General features: G+C 34.2%; 1 protein-coding gene and 1 long non-coding RNA gene across 13 annotated transcripts in view; one reads left to right on the plus strand and one right to left on the minus strand.

Moving 5' to 3' along the window:
- Window positions 1-22,102, plus strand: part of LOC138692901 (uncharacterized) — a 163,226-nt gene that overhangs the window by 70,853 nt on the left and 70,271 nt on the right. For 9 of the 11 annotated variants that reach the window (XM_069816225.1, XM_069816230.1, XM_069816229.1 and 6 more), the window contains 3 exons: window positions 446-965; window positions 3,231-3,438; window positions 12,084-12,172. In XM_069816225.1, the coding sequence (XP_069672326.1) occupies window positions 446-965; window positions 3,231-3,438; window positions 12,084-12,172 (817 nt within the window). The remainder of the gene's footprint in view (window positions 1-445; window positions 966-3,230; window positions 3,439-12,083; window positions 12,173-22,102) is intronic. The other 2 variants (XM_069816227.1, XM_069816233.1) reach the window with 1 other exon arrangement.
- LOC138692905 (uncharacterized) overlaps window positions 972-22,102 on the minus strand; it is a 30,202-nt gene continuing 9,071 nt past the window's right edge. For both annotated transcript variants that reach the window (XR_011330158.1, XR_011330159.1), the window contains exons 3-4: window positions 9,788-9,972; window positions 972-1,784 (exon numbers count right to left, since the gene is read on the minus strand). This is a non-coding gene — a long non-coding RNA (uncharacterized lncRNA). The remainder of the gene's footprint in view (window positions 1,785-9,787; window positions 9,973-22,102) is intronic.

Here is a 22,102-nt window from a genome sequence, read left to right on the forward strand (position 1 = left end):
CGGATGTAACAAATTTTACTAACCACAATAAAAAAGTAACTTAAATGTAACATGTAAGATCTGTCCCTTCTTTCTGAGTAATTTCATCCAGGAAGGTGTACGGAGTTGTGCTCGGGCGTGGGTTCGATCCCCGCTTGTGCTGATTACCTGGTTGGATTTCTTCCAAAAGGTTTCCCCGACCGTAAGGTGAATGTCAGGTAGTATATGGCGAATCCTCGGCCTCATCTCACTATCATCAATCCCATCGTCGCTAAATAACTATGTAGTTGATACAGCGTCGTTAAATAAACAGGTTAAAAAATAAAACATTTATATGATTTATGCGGAGATGAACATACTCGTAAAATTGCCCCTTTACAAAATTAATTTTTAAAATGACTAGTGTGTGTATTTTCTGACATGGAGGTGTGTGTATTTTCTGACATGGAGGTGTGTGTATTGTCAGGAGCAGGATGCAGAGACTGAAGGCCACTTCCTGGACCTGTCGGCTGATACAACTGGATCAACAGAAGACTTAGGTGACACGGAAGTGGGTGGACTACAAGTGGGCCATTCTCGCAACTTCACACTTTCCCCAGAAACAACAGACTGTGACTCAAACTGTGGGGATTTAGATAGTGAGGTGTCATTATTGCTGCTGGAGAGTGATGGTCCAACGGGGGGTGGGGGAGAAGTACCACCAAATCAGCTGGCTCCAGATTCCATGAGACTGTACTCCAGCATGCCTGTGTTAGAAGACGGCCTGTCATCAGGCCACGCATCTGACACAGACAACAATAATCCAACAGTGATGAAGCTGATGAAACGACAGATCACAGAGATCGAGCGGGAGATCAGCACACAGAGAGCTGCCAGCAAGGAGAAGAATGCAGATCTCTCACCTGCACCTGCACCAGTGCCCAAGAGCAGAGACAACTCATATGACACAACTGATCCAGAGCTGGAAGCACTCGATCCCTTACATGGTGAGTTATGTCTTCTGTAAACCAAGTGCATCAACAAAGCACTTCATTTACAGTATCTGTGGAGACTAGTGTAATATGAAGAAAATTGTGCTAAAATAGGAAATTTATTTTGACGAAGTATGAAAATATGAAATTAATATTTCTTTGCTAAAATATCTTAGTTCGTAAACCATTTGGAGGAGAGTAACTTCTTTATTTTATAAAATAAGCCTGTAGTGATTATTAGTTTTGTGTGTATTTAATAAATGTTATCAATTAAAATACAATAAATCTGCATAATTAAACAGTTTGTCAACATTATCAAGTCCTTACCTGAAGGCAAGCTCTAGGTAACTGAAATTGTTTACATTGAAGAGAACAAGAAAAAAGAGTTCTTACATTGGCTGGACTAAACACTAGTTACAATATAATACTTCTGTATTGTCTGGCAAAAGATTACACCTTCTGTCAGTTAATATTGTTTTATATGATGGAAAACCCATGTAGTTGCAAACAGACGTCTTCAGTGAGTTAGCACATCAAAAGCTACAGCGGATATTCTTCTTCTTCTTTTACACAACAATACAAGAACACACACCAGTCAATACACCACTGGCGAGATTGCGAAAATTGGTTGGTAAGTCTTGCTTCATCCACCATACAGCCCTAACTTAGCACCATCAGACTTCCATCTGTTCGGTTCACTAAAGGAAGCTCATCATGGGCATCACTTTGAAGATGAGGAGACCCTGAAAAATTCCGTGCACCAATGGCTGAGGAAGAAGAATCGTGATTTTTGCCGTACTGGAATACATGCTCTTGTTTCAAGGTGGACGAAAACTGTGGAAAAAGATGGAGATTATATTGAAAAGTGACAAATTAATCGTGAATGTTGTGGCCGTTATTCCATGTATATTTCATTTAATTTTATTATAAATTAAAAGAGAGAAAAAAAAGGAGGCATTACATTCTGAATGCTCCTCTTATGTTGATGAATGATGAGGATTATTATTGTGAGCTTCATAATGCACACACATTATTAGAAAAATGTACTGGAGATTTTTTGTGATAGGAAGAGGGAGGAAAATGAAATTTACAAAACCTTAAAATTTCTCTACTAGTCTCTCTTCTCTTTACACTTAACTGTTCATAATTGGTTAAGCTTATAACTGTTATAAGTACTATTTCATTTCATGATTTAAGTTACTTATACACCTTGATACAGTTTAAGAACAATGTCAATGGCAATAATGTATGTATGTATGTATGTATGTATCTATCTATCTAATGCCTACCCACTTGCGTGATTCGGATTCCGCATATTGCGGATAGATAGTAGGACTGTGACCCATTTTTCAAGTTGCACATCACTTCAGCGGACCACATTATGCATGATGTGTATCTGTGAAGAGTTATTTATGTCGTGTACTAGGGTGACCATATGTGTAAGTGTTTGCGTAAGTGTGGTGTAAGGAATGGATGAGGAAGGGAGAGGGGAAACACGACGCTGGAATGTAGCCTACTCATGTTGAATAGCAACCAGGGGGCTGCCAAACTTAACATCCCCATCTGACAGACAAATCACTATCAACAATGACATATGCCTTCTCTTCATATGCACTGTGGAGAGATTTGGGATTTAACCCAGGCATATTGGTGCACAATTTAGTGATTAGAAGTTGTGCACTGCCATCTCTCCTAGTCCCGAGGTAGAAATTATACATGAAAATTTCTGACCCTGCCAGGAATCGAACCCAGGCCGGCTAGTTTGGAGACAGACGTGCTACCACAGGACTAACTTGGGAGACTTCAATGACAATAATAAATTCTTAAAATTACTTCAAAATTTCCACTCAGTTTAGATTTATTTATTTATACCTTTTTCTGAATGACAGGGCCCTTAACTTTCCATTATCCGACCACTTCGTTCGTCAGAGACTATCCAGAGTGCACCATAAGCAATGGATTCATATTACACTCATAATGAACGTTGTTGATAATGGAAATTGTTGGGATGTCACAGGAGAACTGCAGTACCTGGAGAAAACCCCTGTGTTGCCTTGACCACGAGCTTGCCCAACACAAGTTATAAATTCAGGATGGATCGACCGGGATTTGAACTCAGACCCTCTGACTTATCAATCCAATGTGCTAACTCTGAGCCACTGTGACAGTCGTAAATGTAAATATTGTATTCCCAAAATTGCAGCAATATAATTCCAAATCACAGAGATTTACGAAGGAATGCAATACACTTTTTTGGTATATGTGTGTGTGTGTGTGCAGGAGGGACCCAGATGACGCCACCTCCACCTGCTCCCCAACCTCATCGCAGCTTAAGTCTAGATCCGGCTGGTACCAGCAGTGACTCTGTAGAAGCAGCTATTAAGGACATACGTATGGCTCTGCAGCGAACCAAAACATTACCTCTCAGAAGTCCTCCTGGAGGCGTTGAGCCACTAGAACTGACTGACAGCCCCATCTGGGTACCTCGGTGAGTACAGTATACTTATCAATGGTAAATAGTAAATACTGCCAGCCAACACCGGCCATGATAAAGGACATATAATTGATTAAATTAACTAAATTTATGTAATATTTGTTATGTTTGTATTTATGAAGATAATGAAGTTTATATTAAGTAATAGATATGTGTATTTGTGTATTTAAGACGTGGACTATTGAAGCTCAGAAAATGAGTCACTAGAGTATCTGATGTAAAAGTTTTGGTCTTAAGTAGAAAGTAGTACATCACAAGTTTTCTGAGGAAAGTAACAGGAGGCACATGACATAGTTAATACAGTGAAATCCCAGTATAACATATATTAGAAAATACTATTATTTATATCGGTACTTTATTTTGAAAAGTACGTTATAATGAAAAGAGGAAGTTTTAACCAAATAGAGTTGTTTTGATTCTACATTAGATAATGCAAAGTTATTCCACAATATATCTTACCTTTTATTCACTAAAGCCATGTTTACAATCCGTGTAAGATTTCAACTCAAGAAACCCTTTATGCTTATACAAAAGTGTAAGTAATATACATATTGCTCAGTTTTAAAATTATAACATAGAGAAATTATGTAGATTAAAAAAAAAATGTTACTATCTACAACAAATATACACATGGTACACAGTACAATCAACAAAATTCGAAGAAGTTCTTAACTTTAGTTTGGTTTGTTTTTCTCAAAAATAAATCATTCTTGCTGGAAACAGTATAGGACAAAGATCATATGGCAAGAATCTGTACTTGACGAAGTTTCCAGCCATCATGTTAAAAAAAAAAAACCTATGGTACATGAACTCTGCAACCAACAATAGATGAAGTAAAGTTGCAGAAGTAAAAAAAAGAAATCAACTTAAAAAATTTTCATATGTAATAATGAAATGATCACAAGTAATGATAACGTAAAAATGAATTATCTTTGCATTATAATGTGTGGGATTTAAAAATGTACATAAAATTGAAAAGTGCGCTGAACTGAAGTCCGTTATATTGAGACAATATTGTATATGAAAGAGTTATTCAGAAATTACCATTTTCCAAAACCAAGTATGTCCAAACCTATGTGACGGTACTTGGCACCTTCTACCTTGTTCTCTCATATAAGTGAAATGTTTATCACATTGCATATTCCTCACTTAATTTTGTTTGTTTAAAGGTAATCCAGATAAATTCCGAATAAAGATTATAAAGAGTATTTACTTAATTTTATGTAATATCTCTTTTGAATTACAAAACTTATTCAGAGACAGTTCCACAAAAACAATAAGGAAGTATTTATTTGCTGAGCTACTCTGCATTGTTTATTTTCAATATGCAAACTAGCTTCTTCATATGGCCAGATGGAAAGAAGTCAACATAGGTAGTATTCCTTACCCGCCTAGTCCTATGTGGAAATTAGCAGTTCAGTTAATAGGACAAAATTATTGTAGTATTCAGTCACACTATTTAAAATTAAAGAGAAATTTCTTCAAGTTATAAAAGGAGTTAGTAATTAAGAAAGAGAATGCAGTTTATTCTCTGTTAAATCCTGAGAGCAGATATGGTTTCAGTGGACTGTTGCTGGCATTCAGGATTTCCCTTACATACTGGTGCTTGTGGGTCCAAGTGTGCATAATTTACAAACTGAAGGAACCAGTTGAAAAAAATTCTACTACTTCGGCAATCTTGTAGTGCGTTTTGTTGATGTATAACTGTCCCCTACTTGTTGAACTAGCTTTGAGAGAGATTTTCGCTGTGGTTCTAATTGATCACTGATATCATCAAGCTTTTTATCTGTTAAAATAAGACTTCTTTTATTCCAATATTTATCCCATAGTTTTGAATTTCTTTACTGTTTTACTATTAGGTGTCTCAGCTCCAGGGAAACATTCCGAGTAATCGATTACCGAATTTTTTTTTTTTATGGTTACAACAGATGAAAATCCTTTATTCTGTACTAAATCTGTGACCCATAACTGAACCGTGCACACAAGCAGAGATGTAAAATCTGAACACTACATATATTTTATCACTGCGCTGTAATGACTGACTAGTCAGGTCCATGCAGTTCATGTTGTTATTGCCGACCTTGATTAGCCCGTGGTTATTAATGACCTTGAGCAGCCCGTGTTTTAGCACTCACAGTTTTCCGATGACAGGGAGCAGTGCAAATAAATGAAGGGCTCTGTATCTTCATACACGCCGAAGCTGCCAGATACTGCTTATCGAGAAGCCTATGTAAAATTTAAAATTACTAAATACTCTCCTGGTATAGAGGAACTTAGCAAGGAAAACCAAAGACAAGCCCTCCCCATGAATAAGTTAGATTTTTTCTGTTAAAAAGTGAAATGTTTCTCGTTAATTTCATTTGTTGTGTTTATATTATCATCCTCTGTTTATTATATGTTATTAATTTATTATATATTATCATCCTCTGTTGTTGTCATGGTTAAGATGATAATGATGATGACGATGATAAATGGATTAAACCGATACGTCTCGTCCCAGTCTGATGAAGGGTTAGACTGTTCTGTCCATTATCCTTGGTCTACCTACATACAGTTTCTTTTATGTATGGGACTATGTTTAAGAATTTGTGATACAGCCAAGTTTCTCTTAATTTTTTTTTATTCTGTACCTTAGTTTTATACTTCGTTCTGCTTTAATTACCTCATTTGGTTTTTTTATCTACAAGTCTGTAAGTCCGTTATATTTCTTAGAAATCATATGTCTGTTTTTTCTATTGTTCATTTATTGTTTGTTGAAAGCATAAAGAAGGATCACAGTTACCATTACTTTATAACTTTTACATTTTCTTTACATGATTTCCGTAGTGTTCTCTTGGTTATTCTACATAGACAATTAAATTTATTTCATAAAATATATCTTTGGTTTGTGGATATGTAAACTTAAAGTCAACATGTAATGAACATTAAATTTACAAGTTACACTTTTTGCAACAACTTGTTTTTTTTTTTTTTTTAACTTTTTACCCTGTTTGTAATTATCTTTTAATCTAATTTTACTTCAAAATAAATTGCTTATTATTAATAGTTATTATTATTATTATTATTACTATTACTACTACTGCTGTTATTATTATTATTATCATTATTTTCACTTTCATTTTCCTAAATATTCGTTCTTTGTTAATGTTATTAAAAATTGTTCAGGAAGATATTAATGTATGAAATGTTGTTGTTGTTGCCAATGCTTGTGGAACTTGGATTTCCTCCATTCTCCTACGGGCGTCCCAGTAGTAACTTGTAAGCTGAGATCCTATATCAGCATTAATCTTCGTAATCACTGGACACTGCAGTAAGTGGTCTTTATTCATGATGGAATTCACGTCCAAGCAGAGAGTACAGTGTGACGAAGGGAATATACTGATCCTATGCAGGTGTGAGGCGAAACTGCCACAGATTTCTTCAAGGGTAGATCAGGAATGATAGATTTGTTCTTCAATAGTATGCTCCAGGATTTGTTCTCGTTAATGTACGAAATAAATAATTGCAAAATTGTAGAGGCATATGGATGTGTAGAGATCATTATGAGAGTGCTTAGTACAAATATCTTACATTATTTAATGTACTCTGTATCTATAAACTTTGTCCTTTCACTTGAACCTTAGAATATATAACACATGTCTATTGAAAAAGAAGAAACGAGGCCAGCATGTCAGGTCACTAGTAATTAATTTGGCATAGTGTTCATAAAAGCTTTCTGACCTCTGACGTAAAAACTCTATTATGTCGAGTGAATTAAAATAAAACCAACACAATATAACCAATATTTATGAAATGTGTTACTTCACTTTGTGTACCGGTAATCCTCCCACTCACTTTCATATTTAAATTATACAGTGACATACCACAATTTATAGAATATAAAAGAATACCGTACCGACAATAGGAAATTTGCTGACATGAACATCTTTCATCTGGAAAGATTGCGTGTATGAAGTTCGAAGTACACAATGATCTAAGCTGGCTGTATATTATGCAGTCCTAGTTTAAAAGAAGTCACTCAGACATTTCCAAGTGACCATATATTCTTCCACAAAAGTTGATGTAAGCAGTATATGTATCAGTGACGACAGTGACAATGCATATAAAATTATATTGCTGTGTAAGAAGTAGTCTTTAGTATTACGATGTTTCTTTATATTTCTCTAAGGAATGAACGAGAGTAAAACTCGCTTTCAGAGTGCGAATTTATTTTAGTACAAATGACGGCCATATGCTAAATATAGATGATAATGTGGAAAGTATACTATGTATACAACTGTGTACTCTTGATTACAGCTTTGATGCAGAACACATTGTGTAGAGTTGCCAAAAATATATTAATAAAGACACTTTGGCAGACAGGATCTAAAGAGATCTGTTTACCAAAGTTTTAAGGTAGTTTTGTTTGTTAAGATAGGAGTTTGTTATATTGTTGATAAGGAATTGAGAAGGAGGAAGGACAGGGGAGGAAGAGAGAGAATAAGAAAATACTTTATTAATTCACATTCTTTCTAATACTAGCAGTCACATCACTGGTAAATAATTCTCTAATTTTCTTCTTCTTCTGCTTATTTGACATCTGACAGTATGTTTTTGCCAAGTGATCAATCCTAATTTCTGGGGAAGTGGACTGCCAACTGTCCTTCCATCTCTTCGGTGGTCTGCCAACTGGATGACTACCTGCTAGTTTTCCTTCTAGTGCTATGAAAGCCAATCTATTTCCTTTTATTCTTTTTACATGGCCATACCATTGTCTTCTTTGTGTCCCCCATCTCACCACATCCTGTACAACACACTGATTCCTTCTATCCACATTTTTTATACAATCTTTTGGAGTTTTTCCGACTATTGCTCTCAGTGTCTTCCATTTCTGCTGTTCGTAACATATCTTTATTTTTACTTACGTCCACTTTCGTTTCGATACTCTATGTCCTCATTACAAAGTTTTATGGATCCTGACTTTGCTATCCATATGCATGTATTTATTGGACCAACAAATCTTTCTTACACAATCAGATGTTGTAGCCATGTTAATTTGATGCTTCAGTTCCTTTATAGGATCATGGTTGTTTAATAGATCGACTCCAGGATACTTATCTTATCATGACACTAAAATTAAAATCAATGTACTTATTATTAATATAAAAACTTGTTGTTATTAATGTCTTTTTGTCCTGTACAAATCTATAAAAGAAAACTGAGAAGATTTTGCTGACAGTACTTTGTTCTTATATCTATAAATGATGTAATATGCTTTATGTACTATTACCTGAAAATAAAACATTACAGATATGACTGTATTTTTCTTCTGTCTAATACATAATACAAATCGTTGAAGGACTTAAAATATAACACTTCAACAAAATAAGATTTGTGAACAATAGCTCACTGAACAGACTTGGCTTGAACACTAAAAGAATGAATATTAGTTTACTTAGAAGAAAAAGCAATACAGAAAGAATGAGACACACATTGCTTACTATTAAATAAAAAATAACCACAGAATTAAATCATTACAAAAGTTATCAAAAAACTAGCTTGATTTATAAATAACTCAGAATAAAAGTAAATCTTCAACATACACTCACAACATTTTCATCTCAAACTTCAAATCTTTGTAGCTGCATAGATGGTGAAGGAAATGTGGAGAGCATGAGTCTGTCCATTGCTCAGTGATGTCACATATCTTGATCAGGGAGTTAATTATAGTAATAAGAGAATAGTTCATTCACATATGTTAGTGAAATGCGGATATGTTACCCTTATTATAACAAGCGGAATTAAATAATCAGGGTCCACAACAGTACTGAACTACATCAAGAAATTAGTCACAGGTACCAGTACGTCAAAAGAAACAACTTTTTGCTTACTCCATCTGTTACACAAGAGAACTGTAAAATCAGCAATACACAAAAGTAAACATCACTGTCACGTAATAACGGCAGCTTTTTGAGAATAAATGAACAGCTAATGCTTGCAGATGACGAGAATGGTTTTTTAATTGTAAAAAATTTTTTATCCACGCAGTAGGCCTGATTTATATTTATGTAGCATAATACAACTGTATTTAAAATTAATATACTGTGTATCCATTATGTTGAAAGTTACTGTACCTGCCAGAAGAATATTCTTAAAGATAAATAGTAATGCATAAATAATAATTGAACATGTAATAGTATATTACGATACAAGGTTGGAAAGTGCTTTTTACAAAATCGAGGATGAGTTTTTCAATTTCTGAGATTTTGCAATGCACTTCACAAATGTTGTATTGTGCAGTACTTTTTGCACGATATTATATTTTGAAAATATTTTTAAAAATATTAATATACAGTAGGCCTACCTATGTACGTTAGACCATCATCAGCTGACTGATTCTCAGCAAGAAATTTGTCATATATGTCGGTAGATGGCAGGAGTAGTTTTAATTACAACCCTAGAGCAGTTACTTGTAATATTTCAACATACTTATCTAGGTTGCCAACTCTGAATTCAGTAAAATCAAATTCCAGTACTAGCGGCCATTTGCTGTAACGAGAAAAAACACACTATCTTGCAAAAACTATTTTATCCGCCTTGTTTATAGTGTTTTTTACACACTAAGATATTGATTTACGTAACGAACTCCAGAAATACGACTATAGTTCCCAATCATTAAACAAAATAATGTCTCATTATTTTACAGTTTTATAATTTGTGTACATACATATAAATATAACATATTACAACAGTTCTCAATACTCGACTCAGCTTGTTCTGCCCTTCTTTTTTACAATTTTTGGCGAGAAATGAATATGGATTCTGAAGAGACATTTGAAGCTTCTTGTACAGAAAACTGAAGCTCTTGATTTTTGCTCAGCTTCTGTAATGATTATGGTTACATTAGTTTTATGAAGTAATTCGCTTAGATAACTTTCTAAGCTGTAAAATTTTTGTCGCACATGCATCTACACATCACGCACGCACAAACACACACACTTGTGCATGCACGAAATTACTCGTACTTTGAAAAATTAACATAATCTTGATCATTACGGAAATTGAGAAAAAAGAGACTATTTACCAGTAAAACATTATTTAATATTTGTATAATTATGTCGAAATGATATTATACAAGAACTTCAGTTACAACCATTTCACAGAAGTACCAACTCCAGTGGAAAAACCGTGTCCAACGAATGAATTATAATAGACCACCAAAAGTTATTCTTCAATACCATCCCCAGGGGAAGAGATCTTTGGACCAAAAAAAAAAGTGGACCGTGAATGACTCACTGAGACCGTAACAGGCGTTGAGCCTTATACTTGATGATGATGATGATGATGATATAGATATAATTATGTCTCCATGTCAAAACTTATTCTGAGAAAAAAAAATTGACGTAAGGAAATTCATACGAATTTTTTTGAGCAGTTAACATATTCGTTACAAAATTTTAAAATATCTGTAAAAACTTCATATTTCGTGACTAAATTTCAAACATATTCTTATCAGTTTTGTCTTACTACTACAGGAGAGTCCACAAGACCATTCAGTGTTGTTCATTGTGAAAGAATTGCCCCTGACTGTCAAGTTATTTGAGAAATAAGTAATTTAGCTACTTAGAATCTCATTAAAGGCCACTTACAAATTTCAGTATTTCTATTAATCTAATAAGCACACAGTCTCACTTACGGACACATCGAAGCTGCAATCCTTTAAATCTAAAAACTAGGGATGTGTGAAATTTAAAAAAACTGGAGAATGTACTTTATTTACATTACATTAAGTAAAATTCGTTAAATGTTGTATGGACATGATACTACAGAAGAAAGATGTTGTACTTTTAAATCATTTCCTTTCAGTTGTTTGCAAGAAAATTGTAAGAATTGGTCTGTGTAACTCACATTAGTACTATATGGATTTAAATATACAGGATGATCCACGCACTGCACAACCTCAAGTTTAAGTTTCTGACATATTGCGAGATACGAAGTGGATGAAGCAGTTGAGAGGACGTTTTCCTTGTCTTTATCATTCCATTATTGACATGGAAAGACACAGTACGACTGTAGGAATAAGGAAATGACACAAGTTCAAGTGAAAAGAAAATGAGAGAACACAATTATTTGTTGTTTGCACCTAAGTGAACCTAGATGATACAGGTAGACAAATTCTAAACAAGGAATGGACAAATCAAATATTGCTGTAGAAGAAATGAAGGGAAGAAGTGGAGAAATATGAACTTAAAACATGGAAAGTAACCATAACAATCACTTTGTGGAAACCAAGTATCAGGCACGTTTTTCTTCCATGCGTGTACTACAATTTGGTAAATATGTTCGAAATAGGTACTTAATGCTATAGAAACAAGAAAATAAAACTCTATACAGAAGGCCAGCTTTACACATATTGAATGAATAAATAAGTAAATAAGTAGACTTTGAGTTTTAGGGGAGTGGGAAAGAAACTGATTATATCATAGTCTTAAAGTCAAAGTAAGCTTCAAAGATTTTCCTGTTGCTTATAACAAGCATATGGGACTGAATTGATTTGAGCTTCACCAAACTGCAGAGACTGTCAATATTGCTTGGAGGTGCTTACTTTGATATTCCATGGTTTGTTGACTTTCATTACATACTGAATGCAATTGTTGTAGGAGACGGTCAGGAGCAACTACAAATGGTGAACCTATGGGTGTGTCAGAACAACAGAAAACTCACAAAGGCGAGGAAGGAGGTGAGGAAGGTGAGCAGGCACCTCACTGGCTGTGTGTTGCCTGCACTGATATGATAAATCTAGAGAATACATGTTGTTACGTTTTGACGATAGCATGTATTGCAATAAATCCTAGAGATAACATATGTGTTAAACTGTATAAATCGCATGTATGTATTAGTATTAATTGGACCAGACAAATTTGTATTAAACTGTAGAGTTAGCATGTGTACCATTAAAACTGTAGAGTTAGTTATACAGCAAAACTTCATTTATGCGTTTCTCACTTATTAGTTTTTTACAGTTATACTTTTTTTCTGAAGTCCCGACAAAATTTTTATACTTTCAATGTTAATTTTTTTCAGTTATACGTTTTTTCACTTATATGATCGTATTTTAAAGCCCAAGGTGTACAAAACTTCATTTATAGTTCTAATTAAATGTTGCTCGAAATTAGGTTTGTTGTGAAAATGTAAGAACGTGAAAAATATTATATTTCCGACATTGAATATAATTTTTTTTATCCTAAAATCCAGAAAAAAAAAAAAACTGGCGAATATAATATGTATCTGTGCTAAAATACCATCCAAGATTAAAATTATATTATCAAGCAGGGATGTACGCAAGAGCGGGGTTTACCGGGTTTGGAACCCCCCCCCCCCCCATTTTTTGAACTTAAAAAAAATACATATTTAGATTTGAGTATTTATTTAATTCATAATCGTTTTCCCTTCTCTAATTTTTCACTGTCACAGTAACAAAATCTACATCGATATAAGACATAGTCCTTCTGCCTCTGGTTCAATATAATCTCTGTGCTTGACACACATTCGAATTATAGCAATGCTGTCTTTACAATAGAGAGACCTACTGCCTAGTACCAACCTTGTAATAAAATGAAGCCGACACAATATGAAATTTAACTTGTTATTAAACATATTGAAAAGGTTGTTTTGATAGTTCTGCAGTGCAAATGTTAAATATTGTGCATTGTCGATTTTAAACTCATTTTAAGAGAGGTATTCACCAGTTTGTTAGAGTTCTGACTTTATTGTGAAACGTTTGTTTAATGTTTTGTGTATTTGACAGTTCATATTTTTAATAATAATAATAATAATAATACACAAAATTTTTGACAAAATTCTGTGTATTCCACTGTTATCAAGACAGATTATAAAGGTACTCCTTTACCTGTAGCCATACATAACATTCATCCTCATTTGCAGTATCAGAACTAGAATATTTTGACAGTAGACTCAACATGACATGACGAGAAGGTTGCTGATTGGTTTTTCAATTCCAATGAGTGGAAAAAAGAGGAAGTGTGTTTGTAACTGACTTTTTTTTAATTTTTTTTTTTTTTTTATAAATCACATGTTCTTAATTATTATTGCTGTTTCATATGTAATTAAATGCTCTTTCAGCTGTATGTTTCTCTCACTTACACATTTTTTTCTTCAGAGCCCATAAAAACGTATAAATGAAGTTTTACTGTATTATGTTATGTTATATTGTAGACATAGCATGTGTGTTTCTAAGCTGTGAAACAGTTTGCAACTAGGCAGTATATCTGAAATGACCGTTGTTCCACACTTCAGACATGTTATATATCGGTATTTTTAGACAGTAAAACACATTGTATTTGTACTTCTAAGTAGAGTTGGGCTAAACTGTTATGGTTTTTAAACAGATTCACCTGTAGGCTGTTTCAATGAAGAAACTGTTCCAACGTAACAGTTCCAAAAACAGTTTTGTAAGATCACATCCACAGATCTGTTCCAATAATGCTGCTACTTGTTTCATCTACTATAAAGTAATAAGAATATTAGCCATCGGTGTAGCTCTAGCACATTTACCTGCTGAACCAAAGTTGCACTCGGGCATTGGTTCGATTCCCACTTGCTGATTACCTGGTTGAGTTTTTTCCGAGCTTTCCCCATCTGTAAGGCGAATGTCAGGTAATCTATGGCGAATCATCGGTCTCATCTCGTCAAATACCATCTCACTATCACTAATTCTAGCACTGTTAATTAAATTAACCCAGTAGTTGATACAGCGTCGTTAAATAACCAGATAAATAAAAAACAAGCATGTTCCGTGCTATCCTACATTTATTCATAATACAAATGATTGTTTATGGTGTGGCCATTTGGCTACCCAACCATTCACAGAATAGGAGTAGTAAGCACAATAAGCCTCAGGCTGAAGTAAAGAATTTCCATTGTGTGTGATCCCCTCTCCCCTCCAGGTTTTCTTCATTGTTCAGTAGTGTCCATTTCACATTACATTTATAAATTCGTGTATAGTCTTCACAACATGATTATGTGACATAAAACATCTGCATTTAGAAAACTGTTTACAATAATTGGTTCAAATACGTACAAAATTCCTTTGTTTCTTGCAATACATGTAGCCTACTAGGTGATTCCCCATGGATTTCTTCATATGTGGCCATTAATTGCTTTTCGCGGTATTACTTAATATAGTTAATTGAGAGGGAATAAAAGAGATTAGTTAAATTAAATTTCACTGCCTATAAGATCTATGTATTGTTTTCGAGCAGAGGTCGAAAGTAGTCCCAGCAAGGTAGATAGCATGGAGTGCTTTATATTGTCACATAAAATAGTTTATAAACTGTTTTAAAGGGCAAGATACTTTTGTAAAACTGCATAGAACATGAAATTTAGATTGGAACTTTCATTTTGACACTTTCGTTTGTTTGGAACTGTTGGAACAGTTTCATTTAGAAACAGTTTAATTTGTGTAACAGTTCCAGGATTTTTGTCCCATCTCTAATAACTAGGCTACATAAATCCCACACTTCGCAAGAACCAAAAGACAATATTATGAGAGAAGTTTCTGTCATAAGCTCTCTAAGAATTCTGTATACATTTGTACATTTCAAGAAGTTAGCTTGTTACATTAAGATGCAAGCAAAGAACATTTTCAACAATTGATTTAAAAGATTGAGTATTGTCATTTATATATTTATAAAAATCGAACTTCATCTGCTTTTCTAATTAGAATTCTATCATCAGGTTTTGTGGACGGAGTGATACTTATTTAGATATGAGGCCTGCTTGCAAGCTGTTACATATCTTAAGAATGACACTACTATGCTGTAATAATAGCATGTGTTTTGTTAATACATAGAGATAGCATGTTTTGTTAACTTTGTAGAGGTAGTATTGTACTTGTAACTTATGTTGTGTTAAATTGTAGAAGTAGCCTGTCTTGTGTGGAACATTAAAGATAGCAATTTTATGTTAAATTGAGAAATCATTATGGGAAGCATTTATGAAATAATTGATTTTACAATAGTACATTATGCAACGAGCCTATAATGATAGTAATTAAGACGCGAGTGTGTTTGTTTATGGAATGAGCGTAAGCGAGTTTCATAATTTTCATACGAGCGTCTTAATTACCATTATAGGCAAGTTTCATACGACTTTTTATGCTCGACCAAATTTCTAACTTGAAATTATTCATAAGTATTCATGTTATAGTTATTTAAGTGAAGAGCGGAACTGACCTAAATTGTGAGATGTGCGCAGACGCAAAAGTATTGATTTTTTCCGAGGGACGAATGTCATTGACCTTGACATATAATCTAGAGAATAACATGAACATTAATATTGATATAACCTGGAAATTGATTTAGAATTGAAAAACGAGATGACAAATTGAATTTATTTGATTATTATTTACAATTAACGCTAATTATTATAGTAACAGAACATAACCTTCTGCGACAGTATTGGATTTCCAGCCTCCGTGACTTTTCGCTGATTGTCTTTTGATTGCATATCCGAGAATAATCGATACTTGCGGTTTTATAATGGTACAATGGTGATTTCTCATTGGCTGAACAACTGAACTATAATGAATAGGTGTACTTTAATGAGGTGCATTAAAGGGCTACTACCAGGTGTATAATTACTATATTTCGGCATGGTCGAGCATAAAAATAAATTTGGAAATGGAAATTTGGTGTTTTGACAGTTTCATATTAGACTGGAAATCATTATGGAAATAATTTATGGAGATAGTTGCTTTTACAAAATAAATTTGGAAATGGAAATTTGGTGTATATGCACCAAAAAAGATATCACTGTCTATATTCGGTAGACAAGCTGGAAATATGCACACTGGAAATTGAGGCATATAAAAGTGTTTAAATATAATACAAAAATTAATTACTTTCCTCTGAATATTTTTTATTTAAATTTATATTATATTCTTACAAATGCCTTCTGAAAAGAAAAATATAACCGACAACTGATGCTAATAGCTCACGAGTTGAAAGAAATCAGGTAAATAGTAATAAAAAAAAAGCTCAAAATGTCCACAAAAGTTGGCTTTCTGAAATTTTGTACATTACGCTTATATCATATTCTTAAATTGTTTAAAAATTCTTAAAAAATACAGATGCAAATGATTTGGACCTGGGAGTTTGGTGCCGATAGTAATTTTGATGTTGGTGATCTTTGATTGTATAGTCGCGACGCTGTTATTCCCGGCATGACTCCTCCTCTTTGCTTATGTCTTAGGAAGTGAAGGCTCTATAAAGTCTAGATAGGTAGTATCATTCGCCATTTTTGTTCTTTCGTTCCCGAGGTACCATACGAGGAATCTATTTGCCACACCGTTAAACATTATCATTTCGTAGCTCCTATGATAATAAATAAAACGCACTGTAATTCAGCAAATAATTGAGCGGCAAATAACGTCCTCGTGTGCTTTCTGCGAACGCCAGTGAAAGAGCCAAAATGGCAGGCGATTATATTAAGTATTTATCGAGCCTTAAGAAATGAATAACGTCTTCCTCAGCGAATCACAAGACGCACACATTTAAATGTAGCCGACCTACAACACGATTGGCTGCCGGAAATTAGAGCGACGGGACTATAATTTTCCACTTTCTGGTTTTTAAACTACTGGAATGAATTTAAAATTTTTATAGTAACCAGAGGATTTTAGTATTTCTGCTGATATACAGAGTGACGTATGAACAGTTGGCAAATTTTAATATTTACTCTAACCTCATTATACAACGCAATTTAACTACACATCAGACACATGTTGTAGGATTCTTGAAAATAAATTGCACTGCATTACATATTCAATGTGGCCTCCATCGCAGCAGACAAACTCTTCAAGGCAATTTAATATATTTCAGACGACTCAATGGTACAAGTCTTTGTGAATCTTACTGCAAACTTAATAAGCCATAACCTTTGTAGGGCATAAAGTGAAAAGCTTCACTTTCAGAAAGCCCATACATAAAATTCGCACAGATATAATCTGGGCTAAGAGGGTGGCCAAAAATATTCACTGTTATGAAGTTCTGTGTTGTAGCATTTGAACATTACACTATCACTGAATATTGGCCTTGGAAAGTCCAGCACAATATAGATAGTGAGGAGCAAACAAATATTCAAAATACAATTCAGAATTAAATATGTGAGTATTAAATTCCGAATTGTATTTAGAATATTTGTTTCAGGCAATACAGCTTGCTTGAGAGATAATATGTGACTTAAAAGTTTCATTGTATAATATATCATGTTGTTGACTCTGATCTTTTTAAGTTGATGTATAATATTTAAAACTAGCTTTGACATGAATAATAGATTCAGTAACAAAGGACGAAATAAGAATAGTGTAATTGGAAGTGCTTTGAATTGAGCAGGCATAAAACAAAGGAATACATGAGAAGACGTTGAACAGACCACAATATGTAAATTGCTACAGGCAATAAACTGCCTAAAGCATGAAGGATGATGATGATGATGATGACGATGACGATGACATGATGATGAAAGATGATGTAGGCATTAAAAAAAAATAGGAAAAGATTTCCAGGTGAACATTAGAATGAAATTATGAGAAATGAATGCTGTTTGAAAGACTGTGTAAAAAAAAAAACGCTTCATGAGGGTGTTTTGGTGTCACTTATGAGGTTCAAACCTGTCGGCCAGTTGACTAAACAGCCATACAACATTTCAATACTAGTGAAAGTATTCTGAGGTAGATGGGATAAGTCCTGAACAAGATATCTGTTATATGGGACTCGAGTTTAGTGGATGATCTTAGTGGGTGGAGGTGTGTGTGTTTTTGCGTGCATGCATGCGCACATCTAGAAATGACTCATCGAAGCTGTAGTTTTTTATTTACTTCAGTTTTATTACTCTTGGAGCATTATGGGAAACAAACTACGTAGCACCACATAATTAATGAAGGAATGGTTGAATGTCAGTAGGGGAAATAGAAGTACTCCGTGAAAACCTACTACCAAGTAGTGGTTTTGTCCACCACAAATTTTACTTAAACCAATTGGGATTCGAACCCAGGGTACCAGTATGGGAAGTGGATGCTCTAGCCGTTTGGCAAACGGTGTGTTACTTTATTCCAATTTTGTTTATCGTATTTATCATCATCATCATCGTCATGAGCCTTCATGTATTAGACCCCAGTGGATCTGTTATGGTCTCTGCCAGCATTTTTTAGGTCATCCTAAATGTCTTCGTCCTCTTGGGACTGAAGATAACGTTTGTTTAGGCCAACTAATACGATCCAGCCTTTTGACTTGGTCTTTCCGTTGCAGTCTATATTGCTGTAGATAATTAACGATAGGATCAATTTTAAGTTCTTTGAGGATGTCTTCATTCCGACGATGGTCAAGTAATGACCATCATGCAGTTTTTCGCATGAATCGCATTTCAGCTGTAGTTAACCGTCTCTCATCACATTTCCTTATCGTCCATGCCTCTTGTTAGAGACCTGAAAATTTCGCATTTGCGAAATCCGCGAATTTTTTAATTGTGGGGCAGAAAGTATTTTTCTTCATCTGTAAGGTGATTTAGCATGATTTTCTAGTAGAATTGAAAGTGCAAAAAAATGCGAATTTCCTATCAAATTGCGAAATCATGAAAAAATGCTATTTAATAGCGATTTATCAGCAACGTGCTAATTTTTAAGTGAAAAGCTCATTTTAAAGTGCCTTTAATTTGTGTGTGTGTCTATATATACACACAGTAGAGCATCGATTGTCCGAAACAATTGTTCAGATAACTGATTTTTCGGATAACCGATCATTTACGAAAACAAATTGTACTGGTGTCATAGGAGCCATATGAAACAAAGAAACACTGATATTAAACACAAAACAGTACATATATATTTTGTATCACATGTCTTACAAATAACATAGAGAACTGACTAACCTAGTTTGACAAGTTCAAAATGGTCATTAAAGTAGGCCTACAGTTTAAGAAAAGAAGTCCAATTTTTTTTTTTTTTTGCTTCAGAGCTGAAACTCATTTTTTTTGCCGCTAAATCTCGCAAACAGCACTAGCGGAACTTCTACATGGCACGCATGCAAATTTGAATTTACCGACTGGAATGCTTTCGGTTAACCGATGTTTTGGTTGATCAGTATTCAGATAATCGATGCTCTACTGTATACACAAAAATTAAAGGCACTTTTTAAGTCCATTGAATGAAACTAAATGTAAAGATGTCTTTTCTAAAGCTGCTCAGTCAGCAAAGAATAAACTGTTTATTTTGAAGAAAAAGGGCCCCTGATCGAAAGAACTTTGAGGCTATAGCGAAGACATTCTACATAAAGAATGTGATTCTATTGAATAATGTTGACGAATCAAATATTGACATGTTTCCAGGATTTTTGAGATGATTCAGGAAAAACCAAGAAATTCGAAGTGCATACAATTCATTTAAGAAGCTTATTTGAACAGCAGGTTAAAAATGAAGCATAGTAAAAGTGTTTAATGCTTTAAGAACAGAAAATAAAGCATTTTCAGAATGTCCTTTTCAAGTATTGTGAACACCAACAAACAATGTTGACAGTGAACATGTTTTATCACAGTATGGTGCTGTTGTTTCAGACAGACGATGTAATTTGAAGAAGGAAAACGCTGAACTGTGCACAATGCTATCTTCTGACAAATGAAGCAAAGTTTCCTTTGGAAAAATAGATGCTAATTTGGAAAAAGTAGATGCTAAAATAGATGCAAAAAATTCATGTCCCTACTCATTGCCATAAACTACAGTACAGCCGGTCGTTCTCCGGCCCTGACGTTTCTCATGACCGAGGGAGACAGTGTTGCCGATACATATAGACAGAATGAAAACTGTCACGCGCTCGCCAGCCGATTTTGTGGCGCGGAATAAAAACTAATTCGAACGCGCAGGCTTGCCTATAAATCATTTTACATATAACTTAGATTACATCCTTCGTTAATGTACACAGCTAGCGTAGATCACAAAAAAAAATAAATAAATAAATAATGCGATCGCGTATGTAAATCATTTTACAGTTCTACACGAACGTAGATCGCATCTTTCGTTAATGTACACAGCTAAACAATTATAACAGAATAAAAACTAATGCGAACGCCTATGTAAATCATTTTTCACAACATAGATCGCATCTTTCGTTAATGTACACAGCTAAATAATTATAACAGAATAAAAACTAATGCGAACGCGTATGTAAATCATTTTACACAAACGTAGATCGCATCTTTATTTAATGTAGCTTACACAGCTAAATAATTATAACAGAATAAAAACTAATGCGAACGCGTATGTAAATCATTTTTCACAAACATAGATCGCATCTTTCGTTAATGTGCACAGCTAAACAATTATAACAATAAAAACTAATGCGAACGCGTATGTAAATCATTTTTTACAAACATAGATCGCATCTTTCGTTAATGTACACAGCTAAATAATTATAACAGAATAAAAACTAATGCGAACGCGTATGTAAATCATTTTTCACAAACATAGATCGCATCTTTCGTTAATGTACACAGCTAAACAATTATAACAGAATAAAAACTAATGCGAACGCGTATGTAAATCATTTTACACAAACATAGATCGCATCTTTCGTTAATGTACACAGCTAAATAATTATAACAGAATAAAAACTAATGCGAACGCGTATGTAAATCATTTTACACAAACGTAGATCGCATTTTTCTTTAATGTACACAGCTAAATAATTATAACAGAATAAAAACTAATGCGAATACGTATGTAAATTATATATAGGCCTACAGTATATTACCACAGACTATGGGAATATCTTTATAATGAAAGAGTATCAAATGAAATAGACTCTACTTTCCTTAGAATCTGTTAATACTCAAGTGGAAAGACTCCGCACTTTTAACGGTTGTTTTTCCCACCTTCAAAGCTTCACAAATTCTATCTACCACTTTCGTAACAAGGAGAAGAGGTTCTCCATTGTCTCGCTCCTTCTCAAAATATTCACGCAATCTGTATATAAATTTATGACTTTAGCTCTTAAAAGAGCCGATTTTTTCCTTTGATTGTGACGACCACTGGCCATATTATAATAAGGTTTACAGGCACCGTAAATCGCTCAAGCACAAAAAAACACAACTACTTCGCCTGTACTATAATACAAAGAAGTAACGACTCGTTCGCCACGTGCTCCGCATAAAAAAAGATGTGGCAACATCGCTCTAAATACATCAGACGCTCATAGCTGGTTGGTTCTAGCAGACAACTTTAACCTCTAGTACCCGCCTCTCTCCCACCATTACAAACTGCGATTGGATTAATCTTCGCATATCAGAACTCAAGTCTTGTAACAGCAAATTACAATAGAATTAAAAACATTACTATAAACCGAACCAGAGTGTTAAGGTTAAAATTTAGCATAATAGTTTCATTCACAGTGGAATTTCGAGGTTCTTTTGACAACTTCAAAACGCCACAGGTTGGCAGTGCTGGTCACTATCTTTCACTCTCGTTCTCTCTTCTCTTTCCAAGCGAAATGTCAGAGCCGGAGACTGGCCGGCTGTAGTTTAGAACTGGTTGTGCAAAGGTTTTATATATCCTCAGCCTTGTATGTCTTTGTACTTGGAATACATTGTTAATAGCTTCGGTAATTTTTTA

The sequence above is a fragment of the Periplaneta americana genome, chromosome 17 (assembly GCF_040183065.1).
Source record: "Periplaneta americana isolate PAMFEO1 chromosome 17, P.americana_PAMFEO1_priV1, whole genome shotgun sequence".
Taxonomy (NCBI): Eukaryota; Metazoa; Arthropoda; class Insecta; order Blattodea; family Blattidae; genus Periplaneta; species Periplaneta americana.